The 14068-nt window shown below is 37.2% G+C and overlaps 1 protein-coding gene across 6 annotated transcripts in view; it reads left to right on the plus strand.

Moving 5' to 3' along the window:
* The window catches only part of SRPK2 (SRSF protein kinase 2), a 148429-nt gene that overhangs the window by 109224 nt on the left and 25137 nt on the right, over positions 1 to 14068 (plus strand). For all 6 annotated transcript variants that reach the window (XM_074827832.1, XM_074827835.1, XM_074827836.1 and 3 more), the window contains 5 exons: positions 1891 to 1997; positions 8746 to 8911; positions 10875 to 10900; positions 12374 to 12620; positions 13533 to 14021. In XM_074827832.1, coding sequence (XP_074683933.1) covers positions 1891 to 1997; positions 8746 to 8911; positions 10875 to 10900; positions 12374 to 12620; positions 13533 to 14021 — 1035 coding nt within the window. The remainder of the gene's footprint in view (positions 1 to 1890; positions 1998 to 8745; positions 8912 to 10874; positions 10901 to 12373; positions 12621 to 13532; positions 14022 to 14068) is intronic.

The raw sequence follows: 14068 nt of genomic DNA on the forward strand, positions 1-14068 counted from the left end.
TGTAATTTCTTTTTCTTGTGGCCCTCCCTCTCTTTGTCTGCTTCTGCTGTTCCTCCTTGCATCTTCCTTTGCAGTGCTCTCCCCTGGCCTCTCAGCTATTCACTTCCCTGCACTCTTTTTTCTTCTGGTTACTGGCAAGGCCTAGCACTTCTGTAGGTAAAAAGAATGGCAGGAACGTACATTGGAGAGTCTGCAGCAGCAGTGGTCTGAAGGACTGTGGGCGGGTGTCCTAAATTTCATTTCTGAATGCTGCAGTGTCTTGCCTTTCTGAAATCTGTGTTGCTGTAACATTGCAACTTCACTGCGTGGGCTAAGTTAATAAACCCTGCAGAGCTAATGTGCTCTGCTCATCCTTTTTGGTGGCCGTGTCCTTTACTAGTGACTTCAGTCCGTTGAATGCTTGTGTGGTAAAGTAACCAAGACTGTTTTCTCTTCTGAATGGAACAGAGTTTAATAATACTCTGAGTAGACTTGATTGATATGATTGGGAAATGACTGTCTAGTGTAGGAATTAAGGAACATGAAGTGAGATGAACAGGTGGCAGCAATCAAAATACTACAGTTCTTCCCAAGTGCTTTGACCAGTCTTGAGATCTTTTAACTGTGGTCTGACTCCAGCATAGGGGTTGTAGACTTTAAAACTTCAGTTAGCTTTATGCATATAGGTAGGTACTTGAGAAGAATGTAAATGATAGACTGATAGACAAGGTAAGTCTCATTTTGACACAAGTTAAGACAGTGAGTCTAAGATCATTGCCAAGACTAGTTAATAAAACTTAGAGAAGTTGGGTAAGATTTCTTCCCGAACAGTGTAGTTCCCTATGAATGGTCTATGAGATACAGTCTAATTTCATCCATTGAGATTTTCCTGCAGTATTTGTCAATTTGTTCATTTTCTGTTATTTGTATTACGTTATTCTTTGCAAGTATCATGTAGTTAAGATTTTAACATTCTTTCTGATTTCTGGGGACATTAAGGTCATTCCCAGCTCATGTCTGAGGATTTACTCAGTATAGCCAAATTGTATAATTTCTTGCCAGAATGTTGTGGATGATAAAACCTAGAATTAGCTTGAATATCTTGAATATTTTCTCAATAGAAAGATAACTTATCCAGGTATATTAAGTGTAGGATCTCTAACTTAGAAAGCCCTTGAAGCACAAATCACTGCAAGTTCCTATGTCTTGTTTTTTCCTAAAACTCTTCCGTGATCATCTACTATTGGCCTCTGTTGGTGGCCAATAGTAGATGCTGGGTGAAATTAAATGTTTTGGCATTGTGTTTTTTGCGTGTTGCTTCTGAGTTCCACATTTTCTTTGTTCCTGAGTTCTTTGGTGGTTGCCATTATTCTCTTCAGTTAAAACTGTAGGTGGTAAGAGATCCATTCTCTTACTACTTCAGTCTTTGTTGTCAAGTGACTCAATTAAGCCTAATCAAAAAGATGTTTAGTATGGTTCATTTTCTAAAACACTGTTGTTGCAGACTTTTATTGTTAAAACCTTCTATTCATATCATTTAAAATTTATTAGAAACTAGAGCTAATAGGCCAAAACAGTACTTTTAACTATTTCAAAGAAAATAAAAATGAATTAGTTATTTTTTACAATTACCTATTTCATTGTTCGCCCTAATGCTATTGTTAACATATAGAAATAACTGACAAGATTTGCATAATTAAAATGTTTTATTTTAAAATGTTTAATTTGTTCTACATTTGGGCACTGTAGTACCAAATGCACTACCAAAGCATACACCATGTTCTGCTCATTTTAGGGGGAACTGTTTTTCCTCTAAACAAGATGGTGATTGCTTTAACCAGTATGCAAACAAACATTTGTGTCGATCTCATCAACAACTTTATTTGGAAATTATCCTTAATTAAATCCCAGATGTTTGTATGGTCTTCGAAGTACTTGGACATCATCTCCTAAAATGGATAATCAAGTCCAATTATCAAGGCCTTCCCATCCGTTGTGTAAAAAGTATAATTCGACAGGTAAGATTTGTTAATGTTTTAATTAGGTTTTTCCACATTGTTAACAGTTTGAAGGTTAGAATGATGATATTTCAACTGAACTCTTACAATGAGTATCTAAGATAAGATAACTTTATTGGTAATCCTAGGGGGGTTTGCAAGAGCATGTTTCTAGATAGCCTGCATTTCTGCATGCTGGGTTTTTGGGGTTTGTTTTGGTTTTTTTTTTTTAAATCAAGATTTTCCATTGATGAAGTTGAGTTTCTTGAGCTGCTTTGGAAAATAAAAAGTTGAAGCAATGAGTCTTTTTTGTAGATGTAAGGATGTTCATAATTGCAGTTTTGGTTGACACATGATGCTTATTAATAAGATCTTATGGAAAATGAAACATTGGAACGGTGGGAAATAATATATTATTATTATAAAACTGAATGAAAACTGTATCTCTGAAATAGGAAAAAACTGTTCTTGAGAAATTGTTGTCTATCTAAGTTTTTGTAGAGTCAGAGGGTTAACAAAAAGAAACAGTTCAGAACATTTCACTGAGACACGTTCTTTCAAAATATGTTCTTTTGCTATACTATGAAAATCAGATTGCTGAGAGGTGATCTTAAGGAGAAATAGTGTCTCAGCAAGGAAAAATCATGTGTATATCTCTGATTTTTGTATATGCTATTGATCTATGTGCAGTTAATACCTACAAACAACATATGAAGTATTTTGGCACTTAGGTAACTTGTGTTGCCTTTCATCAACATTACGTCTATTTTATTAATAAGCTATCTGTTAAAGTAGTTACTTTCTTTGTAATTATAATTGTATATCAACTGGTGAATATCAACCTATCAGCTCTATAATCAGAATTAGCTAAATAACCTGATTGATGCAGTTGCCAGTATACAGATGAAATTTTAGGTCCATGAATTTCTATACAACTGTGTGGTTCAGATACTAGAAATAAGGTGCTGTAGTAATGCAGTGTTTCAGTCAAAGTGAGCTGCCTGCTAAGAAATAGGAACGTGTGTATTAATATTATATGTGCATATTAATACTCATTGTTTTCAGTAAATGTTGTCAATTTTTTGTTTGGAATGTTTTCATTTTCATTGCACTGTTGTCCTGGAGTTTGGCCAAAACCTGAGAAATTACAATGTAATTTCTTGATACACCAGGTTTAGCAGTAAAACCAGGTGTAGGAATCCCTTGCTGCAGTTTACTCTTAGCTCAGTTCCACTGCCTATTTGTAGAAACAGGCTGTAAGCCGGACCACTGAATGGATCCAAGCTGAAAACAACCCCTTTTTGGAAGGAAGGTGAGAACTTCTGAACCCAGCTTCACAGCCAGCAGGCTCCTGTAACCTAGCAGAGGAGGACTTTCAGGTGGGATCTTCAGGGACGGTGACCACAGTCCAGTGACAAGTGGGGTCAGCAAGGACCAGGGCCTGAAGGACAGAATTGTGGGGGAGCCTCTCAGTGCTTTCTCTGATTGTCATGGCTGGGGGACCCAACTCAAGTGTCATATGCAGATGTGTACAGCATGGGGAGCAAAGGGCAGGAATTGGAGCACAAAGGTGTGGTGGGATAGCTCAGATGCCTGGAAAGCGGCAGTAGCCTGATAAAAGCACTTTAGAAAGGATGGCCAGGGAAGAGGAGTTGAGCTTAAATCATAGAATGGTTTGCTGTATCAAAGAATCATAGAATCTTTGCTGTAGAATGGGTCAGGGTCAGAGGGGAGACCATCATGATATGTATCTGCTGCAGGGTGCCAATTTCAGAAGTAGATGAGAAGCACCTCCTTTAGACAACTGTAATAAACTGGTTCTTACGGGGGACTTTTAACCACATTGATATCTGCTGTGGTGGGGCATATGCAGTCAAGGAAATTTCTGGAGTGTGTTGATGACAGTTTCTGAGCATGGGGTGAGCTGTGTCTCAGCAAGGAGACAAGTTGGAGATGCACCTTGCTGTACTGGTTATGAATAAGGAAGAACTAGTTGAAAATGTGAAGATTGGTGGCAGGCTTTGCATGAGGGGTCCTGGTAGACAAGCTGAACGTGAGTCAGTGGTGAGCTCCTGTGATGATGAAAGGTAACCATGTTGTAGGCCCCATGAGCGAGAGTGTAGGCAGCAGAATGAGGTCTCTGTTTTAGTACTTTGGGACTCTGTACAGTTTTGGGCTCCAAATGTGAGACATTGGCTTACTGAAGTGAGTCCAGTGAAAGGCCACAAAGACGAGGGAGCTGCAGCATATGATGTATGAGAGGTCTTGGGAGAACTGATTTGTTTGATTTTTGGAAGAAAATGCTAATAAAGGGAGAAACTTCTGATCTCTTCAGCACAGATAGAGAAAATGGAGCCAGAATTCTCTTGTTGATACATAGAGATAGGACAAGAAGCAATGTATGTGAGTTACAAAAAAAAATTCTGGTTGCATATTAGGAAGACGTTTTTTTTAGTGAGGGTGGTCAGGCACTGGAACAGGTTGTCTACAGTGTGTTACACGGTGTTACCCAGTCTGCATCTTAGGAGATAGTCAGAAATTAACTGGATAAAGGCTCTGAGCAGGCTGGTCTGATTTTGAAGTTAAGATACAACTTTGAAGCTGGTATGACTTACTGTCATGGTTTGAGCTCAGAGGGCAACCGAGCACCACGCAGCTGCTCATTCCCCCCTTACCCCTCATGACTGGGAAAGAGAAAATAAAGCAAAAGGGTCTGGAATCAAGATAGGGACAGGGAGGGATGATTCACTCATTATGGTCATGGACAGAAGACAGACTCCTTAGGGGAAGAAGAAAGAACATCAATTTAATTCAGACACTAACAACAACTCCACCACTTAACAGACAGAGTAGGACAGTGAGAAGCATTACCACATGTTAAAAACACCTCCCCCCATCCCTCCCTTCTTCCCTGGCTCAGCTCTGCTCCAGATTTCTCTACCTCCTCCCCACCAGCAGCGCAGGGGACAGGAAATGGGTGGTTATGGTCAGTCCTGCCGCTTCTTTCTCCTCAGAAGGGGGACTCCTTGCATTCTTCCCCTGCTCCACTGTGGTTTCCCTCTCACGGGAGACAGCTCTCCATGAACTTTCTCCGACATGAGTCCTTCCCACGGGCTGCAGCTCTTCCTGAGCTGCTCCGGCGTGGGTCCCTCCCACATGTTTCAGTCCTCTCAGTGCCAAACTACATCAGCAGGGCCGCCTTCTTCCCACAGAGTCCCAGCCTTCTTCAGGCGCAGTCACCTGCTCCAATGTGGGATCTTCCATGGTCAGCATCTGCTCCACCGTGGACCTCCATGTGCAGCAGGGGGGTGGCCCTGCCCTCTCACTACAGGCCCCCCACCCCCCACACTTTCTTTCACTGACCTCAGTGTTCACAGTTGTGTCCTTGTAACTCCTCCTCACAAGTCCCAACCCCCTCCCAGGTTCCCCTTCTTAAATGCGTTATCGCAGAGGTGCAGCCACCATCGCTGATCGGCTCGGCCTTGGCCAGAGGTGGGTCCGACTTGGAGCCGGGGAGCTTCGAGAAGCTTCTCACAGGGGCCACCGCTGTAGTCCCATCCACCACTACCAGAAAACCCCACCATGCACACACATACCCAGCACTCTTAGAGACGGGGAGGGTTTGAATCACACAGTCTTCCAACCTAAATTACTTTTTGAATGTAAGCAAAGGTGAAAGTTCAAAGTAATTCAAACACTTGATACCTCAAAAAACAGGAACGGGTTAGTCCTGAAAGATTAAAATGGTTTAATTTTTGTGAGGTTGGAATGAACAGACTAGTGAGAGTGGCATTGACTGGTAAGACTTCCAGGTTGTTCATCTCATTAGAGATAATACAGATCCTTATTATTCCTTGTACTCAGACAAAACTTGTGTTGAATGATTGAATTGTTTCATGTTCCAGTTTCATACATAAGTTTTTAGAACATGAAACAATTCAATTATTGCACTGGTGTTACTGTACAACAAACCATTTTGTTTCAGAAAGTACTATAATTCTGTGCTGCAACTGAAAAGGAATTTTTTATGCTATGACTTGGAAAATATTTTTTCTATTTTTGAGTACTTTTGAGCATTGGGACAAAAGTAGGTTTATTTTAAAATGCAGCTGAGAGTTGATTTTCTTAATAAGATATTTCATTTCAGTTTCAAGCATGGTTTTTTTCCCCTGGGGTAGTTACATGAACTGTCGTGCAAGAGAAAACCTTGCAGCATTGAAAAAAGGGTTAGTTGCTGCAGTTCTTTTTTGCAGTAGAGATGATTAGAGGTGTCCATTTATTTAATTCTGGAATCCGTACTTTGGGTTGTAAAATGTATAGCATCAGTCTGTTCTGAGAGGATCATGTTCTGAAACTTGATGCTGAAATGAGCATGGTGTATTTGATTAATGGAAATTTTCACTTTTGCTTTGATCTACAATATAGTAAATAATCTTTTTAATGGGTCAGTATGATGTGACTCCTTGAATGAAGAAGAAAGTAAAATAAGTGAATATTAATTAGAAACTGCAAATTATTAGTTTCTTTATGTGAAGGGAAAAAACACAGCCTCCTAATTTACATTTTTGATTGTTGTAACAGAATCTGTTGTAATTTTTCAGAGTCACAATACATTACCCATTTCATTTTTTTGCCTTTTTTAGTAGACAAAAACTAGGAGCGTTTTCCCTGTTCTCCATCATCTCAGAGCATGGTGCAAAACATGTCCGTGTAGTATACGTTTCTTTACTGGTTTAGTGGTATATGTACTTCCAGTGTTTAGGATGAAGCAGTCTGATCCACATTTTAAGACAGCTAAGAACATTCTTTCTACTTATAAAATTCTAGCAGAATGGTCCTTATGGTAAGTCATGGAACTGATTTAGATTCTAAAAAATACTCAGTTTTCTTTTTTTTTTTCCCCAAAAAAAAAGATTCTTTAGCAAAATTAAAGACAAAGCTGTCACCCTAACACTGTTACTTAAAAGGGGTAAAGGCTATCTTTTCAAAGTCAGAGATACCAGATTTAGTTTTATGTAAATTCCATGTCTACTTATTGTAGCGAAACAGTTATTTTTTTCTTCTGAATGTTTATAGCTTTCAGTGTACTCTGGAATCTTTTTTTTTTTTCTTGGCCTCAGAATTACAGACATTCAGTGGTAATTTGTAAGATGGTCTGTAGTGTAGTGGAGGGGGAGAAAGGCTATTATAATCCACCTTTATGTTGCTGTTAATACCTCTTCTAAAATTTGAAGTGACTTAGCCACTAACTAGCTTCCCAGTATAAACCAATCTTTCTTTAACATTACTTTGAGACATACTGTACGTTCTTTCAGTTGCTTTGACAATTAGTCAAGCATATTTTGGATCTGCAGGGAAAAAAAACCAAACAGATTATCAGGAACATAGCAGTTTTTAGGTGTACCATTGGCACTGATGCTGAGTCCTGCTCAAGTGAACATACAGGTTTTATACAGGCGTATAAAGAAAGCTTTTCAGAATGGTTGCTGTTCTAGTCTGGCTCCAGAACTGGAGAAAGGAGAGCCAGCAGATCACTTGAGGTGTTTCTAGGATACATTAGCCTGAGTGTAAAAATCATATGCATGCTGCTGTTCTTCTCTAGAGCTATCTTGTGTGCTGGATGCATGTACCAGTTCTGCTACTAGCTTAGGACTGCGTGGTAGACTAATGTCTTTGTATTCTGTTACTGGTACTTCGAACCAACGTGTTTTGCTTTTACAGTTCACACTAGCTAGTTATGTCCTAAAGGATCCTGAGAGCAAGGAGCTTTCTAATTTATTTATAACATACCTAGAGTGGCAAGGATGTTCTTGTAGCTGGAGCTCATGAGTCTGGAGGTCTGTTTCCTGCTGTAGAACATTCTCTAAAAATTGAAATAAGTCTTTTAAGTGGGGTCAGCTAGGTTTCTGCTGGTTTTTGCTTTCTTGCTGATATTTTTCTACAATATTTATATAGATTATCATAGCAATAGCTTGGTTTACACTGTTAAGTTATTCTGTACTGAATAATTGTATTGAGTTCCACAGTTTATCATACCTAAAATATTTGTAAAATCACACAAACAATTGTATTTCTGTTCCAATCAGAATTTGAGAAATCTTTTCATTGTATAAAAATCATGTTTTAATTTTTGTCCCAGAATGCATTTTTAAAATTTTGGATATGCATGTTTGATATAAGCTAGCAAAAGTTAGTCTGCAGAGAGGATGAAAGACTAGTGGAAAAATAGCTGTGACAAATACAGGTAGACAAATCTTTATGTGACTTCTTGGTCACATTAAAAACTGCATTACTATTGGCGTTCTAAGGAAAACTATAGTTAGCATTTGATCACAACAACACATTTCCCTTATTTCTTTTTTTTTTTATAATCAGTTGTAAGATGGTTAGTCAGTTACAGTATGTTGTACTTGCAGTGGTTTTTATTTGCATAACTATCTTTTAAACAATGAACCAGTGAGGATCAGCCTTTCTGACTGAGCAGTGAAATTCCTTTTTTAAAGGAAGAAGTATCAATTTTTTTTACACATGTGCAGATCAGCTAAAGAGCACTGGGAAATGGAAGTCTGAGAACAGGTTACTGTCATCAAGACAATTCAGCCAGCCATGTTTTACTCATGAAAGTCTCAATAACCGGGTTTATGAGCTAAATAAATTATGCTGTCAGGCCTGCAGGCAATCAGTTGAATATCTCTGTACTACTAGTAAGGACATTTTGCTTGGTCTGGGTAATTAAAATAATTTTTTTAAAAATCCTTTTTGTAATTAGGTACTTCAAGGTCTAGATTATCTACACAGCAAGTGCAAGATCATTCATACAGATATAAAGCCAGAAAACATTTTGATGTGCGTGGATGATGCCTATGTTCGTAGAATGGCTGCAGAAGCTACTGAGTGGCAGAAAGCTGGTGCTCCTCCCCCCTCTGGCTCAGCAGGTATGATAGTATATTTAAATACAGTGTAGTGAAGTTCCATCAGTATATCAATGCTAACGATATTTTGTTTAGTGGAAATTAACATTTTAAAATACTTGTGTGTGAAAAGTGCATGTCCAGCAAATGCTTTCTTTTCAGTTTTGCCCATTCAAGTTTTTGGGGTCCCCAGATACAGAAAAAGATTTATTAGTATAAACGTACTCTCCTCCCACCCCACAAGCTTTAATGTCTGGGTTTTTAGCTGCACTGGCACCTTGCATCTCTCATATTGACAGTAATTAAAAATCTTATCTAAATTGTGTGTCTAGTTCCATTATAAGTTCATCAGCGTCCTTATGAAATTAGCTGTCTTCTCGTCAGTTATAACTTGTTCTCAGAATGCAGTGAAAATTCTTAGAGTCCATAGTTTTTCACTCTTGAAAATGGAATTTATTATACCTAACTGAATTAATGATAAGCCCTTCTCCCTAGCACTGTACGTGAAATGTTTCGTGTTAAACTTGCTAAGGGTTTAGATAGGAACTGTACATTATGTTTAGCTAGGAGAAACCAAGGTAAAGAAGTTCACAGCAATCAGTAAAGACAAGGAGGAAGTGTGACGTTTCTAGTGATCTTTAGTACCATAGTTGCTGTTTATTTGCCAGTTGAGCACATCAGTTACAGGCAGTGGAGAAATACTGACATTTAAATACCTTGTAATATTGTCAGAAAATGTATCACAGATCAAAATCTCTAATGTATAATTAAAATACCTGATATATCAGGAACAAATACTGTGATCAAAATCCATAAATATTTCACAGTAAGATACAAAATCCTATAAATCATGAATATATTGTATTGAATTTTACATAACATATAATCATATAGCTAAAGACTGTGTTATTTGTGTGGGAAGTAACTCGGTTTTGTTCATGCAGCCTTTATTGCTTCCTGACATTAAAAGAAATATTATTTTAAGGAATATATTGACGGAGTTCTTATCACACTTTGTTCCCTTTTTGGAGCGGTGATGTTACTCAAGTTTAAGAATCCTTTTTGAAAACCTTGCCCTTTCAGGGGCAAACAAACATTTTTTTTCCCTGAACTTAACAGTAGGACCTGAACATACAAAAGAACTCTGAAGTCTCAACTGTCCCTGTTTTTCATTTTGCATTTGTTAATTGCCATATGCCTGTATGTCTGAAGATGTTCTTGAGAGGTTCTCTTCCTCTGTTCAGTTCCTCTTTTTGACTTCTACTTTGCCTCTGTCCTCCCACATTTGGTTATTTCTATTGGTTTTGTTTATTTAGGGGGGTAAGGGAGGTGGGGGGTGTGGCTTGTATTGCTGTTCTGTACGTTTTCACAGTTAGCATTGTAATCTCATCAGGCCTAGTCACTGTTGGTATCTTCTGAGAGATGCTTAGGAAGAGGGCCATGCTGGAGATGCTTTTTTGTGGTGGTGTACTTTTTGCCATCGGCGTTCTTCATGCCTCCAGTCCTATCAGTCAAACTACCTTGTTTCAGAACAAAGGAAACATGAATATTTGACTTCTCTGTTGAGTGCAACACAGTAGATGTCTTTGTTGATATTCCCTGAACTATTTAAAATCCACCTATACCTGCTCAGTCAGCTGACTACAGGTATTTAATCTGTGGCAACTCTGCAGTCATTTAATGTTTTCTGTCCACTCTTTATTCATTCAGACTTTCTTTTCTGACTTCCATTAACTCTCTACCAACTACAACACAGTGAACAGAAATTGATGCTAATTCCTTCCAATTCCAGATGCTCTAATGGAGACATCATATGATTTCAGGCAGCAGATACCTGTAAAGAGTAAAAAATCTAGCTAAAAAAAAAATTAAAATCACTGTCTTATAGTTAGTTAAGAATATTTTTACATGATTTCTACTACTTTCTGCTTTTATAGAGCTGTTTTTGTAAAAATACATCTTTAAAATATTTGTTTTTTCTTTTTAGTGAGTACAGCTCCACAACAAAAGCCTGTAAGTACTGTCATATAATTCAAATTAACCATCTTATTTTCTGTGTTTCTGTAGGTATTAGTAGCTATTAGACTGTTGGTAGTCTCTAGCCTTTTTTAAAACTTTTTTTTTTAATAAAACTTGTTATCTTGCAAAGAACACTTTTGTTTTAATGTCTTTGGCCTTACCAGTTTTAAGCATAGTAATTTCTCTGATGGAAACTCTCACAGACTTACAGTTCTGTAGCTATGTCAAAGTTAAATAAGCACTGGCATTTTCATATCTCAAGGAATGATCCATTCTGTTCAAATCCTGACAAAAATGGGTGCATGCACTAAATATCATGCATTGCAGATAGCTTAAGGACTTTAAGGCCTTTAATCTTTAACGTCTTAAAGGAGAGGGTTTTTAATGAGGTTTGAAATATCTTTTTGCCATATACATATATCAAATAACCACTGGCAATATAGCTGTTTAGAAATATCTAAGGTCAAACCTGCTTTCTACGCATGTGTTTACAGACCGTATGTAACTTCAGTGGGCATACAACATGGATGAAAATTAATAGTATTGTCAAATTTATTGTCGTGTTTTGACTGTCCCATAGCTTCTTTTGAAGGTAACAGGATTTACAGATAAACCTTTGAGAAAATAATATTTCCCTTTTTTCCTTGTACTTTTTTTGAACTATATGAGCATTTCTTTCTGTGATATCTAAACAGTGAATGAAAGTTGGATAGATCTCATTTGTCAAACAGTAAAAATAGAAGTCAGAATTCAGTTAAAATATAAGAAAGCATTACAATCCTAGCTCAGATGTGTTAATTTTTCTTTTCCTTGTTATTGTACCTGGGTTTTTTAATCCTTCTGTTATATAAAATGTGAAACTTTTCGTAATGACCATCTGTTGTTTGTGATTCATATGTTTTGGGCCAAAAGTGAATAATAAAAATGCTTCCCTTTCACAGGGAAAAAGCTGAACAACACAGGATTTATTTAAAATTCTTTACTGTTTTCAATCTCTTTGGCTTTCTTGTATCATTTTTCTCAGCATACTTTTGCTGGCTATTACCTCCATTATACAGAAAGAGAAATCATGTATAAAATTTGTATGTAAATAACTAGATATGATAGCAGACTGTCTTCCACATACCATATCATTTGTTAATTGAGATTGAAGTTTGAGGTTATTGTTCCCAGTCGAGATTATAGGCTCAGGAATTTTACTATGACATCTTAGATGTATTTTGCTCTTGTATCTAATAAGCAGTCATGTAAAAACATGTATAATTATTAAATTTTGATAGCTTTTTTTGCCTAATATAACCCTACATTATTCTTGATTGGAAGTAAAATGGAAAAAGCCATATATTTACTATATTAGCTGTATTTTCAAATAAAAAGTGATCATACTTCAGGTGAATTTGGTGTGAGATGCCTTGAGAATAATTGTTCAGTGGGGTTTTTTGGTTTTGTTTTGTATTAATATTTCAGGTTGGAAAAATATCAAAAAACAAAAAGAAAAAACTGAAGAAAAAACAGAAGAGACAAGCTGAGCTGTTAGAAAAACGCCTGCAGGAAATAGAAGAACTAGAGCGAGAAGCCGAAAGGAAAAAAATAGAAGAAAATGTAACCTCAACTGTACCATCAAATGAACAAGAAGATGAGTACCACCCAGAGGTGAAACTAAAAACAGCTGACATAGAAGAGGTAGTAGATGAAGAACCTGGAAATGATGATGGTTAGTATTACCTGCTTTTATTGACCCTGAATTTATTGTTTCAGAGGGGAGAGTAATTGCAGCATGGCGTCTGGTGCAATGAGCAAAATCTCCAAACTGTCCTAGATCATTAAGTTTCATTTTCTTCTGTAGGTGAAATCATAACTACAAAATCTAAAAAGGAAAAGTCAAACCTATTATAGAAGTGAAGAAAAACATCAATAGCAATCTAGCTATCAAGTCCCACAAAAGAGCACATAGAAAATTTAACAGAAGTCAGTTGTCATACCACATTAAGTGGCATAACTGAATATCTTGGTGAGATAGAAGAAAAATAAGATAAGTTTGTATTCTGTAACATTAATGTAGTTAGAGTCATCATTGCTTTCCTCTTGTTACAATGTTTGTTGTAATGATCTATCAGGTAATGATAATTGCAGCTTCTTCACTGAAATTTTTAAGATACCTTGTTAAAAGTTCTTGTTGAGTCCCAGTGATTTGGACCATAACTGTTTTGGTCCAGCTCAATTCTGGCTTCCCTGGTTTTCTTGTCAACTCTCTCCAATTCTGGTGAAAACATAACTACTGAGACTGTCGTTTGGTTTGGTTTAGTTTTGTTCTGCTCTTACTGCAGATTTTCCTACTCCTGTGATTACTCCCTGTTTGACACAAATTGAGTTATAGATTTGTAAAGCTCGCTTTTAGGACCTCATATACCTTCATAACATTCTTCTCTTCTGAATTTTTCCCTCCCGAGCCACTTCTCATTGTTTATTTTTTCCAACAACCTTATTCTTTCTTTCACCTTTAATTGAGATTTTAAGGTCTTTGCATATTGTAGTGATGTTTTTGAAGAGTTAAAAATTACAAATGCCTAATTTCAAAATGTATATTTATCTATGATCTAATGTATAACTCATTAAAATTTTTCAGGTGAAGCAGAAGATCAGGATGAAAAAGATGACACAGAGAAGGAAAACACTGAAAAAGATGAAGATGTTGAGCAGGAACTTGTCAACAGTGACCCTACAGACCCTAAGTGGATAGAATCCCCCAAAACAAATGGCCATATTGTGAACGGCCCATTCCTATTGGAACAACAGATTGAAGATGACGATGATGAGGAGGAAGAATGTCCAAATCCAGAGGAGTATAATCTTGATGAGCCAAATGCAAAAAGTGATTACTCTTATAGCAGCTCCTATGAACAGTTTAACGGTGAATTGCCAAATGGACGTCATAAAATTCCTGAGTCACAGTTCTCTGAATTTTCAGCTTCAGTGTTTTCTGGGGCTCTAGAGTCTGTAGCTTGTGGTTCTGCTGTTTCTGAAGGATCAACTGTAACCGAAAGAGAAGAGAGCAGCCCATCTCATGACAGGAGCAGAACGGTTTCAGCTTCAAGCACTGGGGATTTGCCAAAAAGTAAGTATTCCACTTAGTGACATATACTATGCTTGAAGTCTCTTAGA

The sequence above is a fragment of the Strix aluco genome, chromosome 5, assembly GCF_031877795.1.
Source record: "Strix aluco isolate bStrAlu1 chromosome 5, bStrAlu1.hap1, whole genome shotgun sequence".
Lineage (NCBI taxonomy): Eukaryota > Metazoa > Chordata > Aves > Strigiformes > Strigidae > Strix > Strix aluco.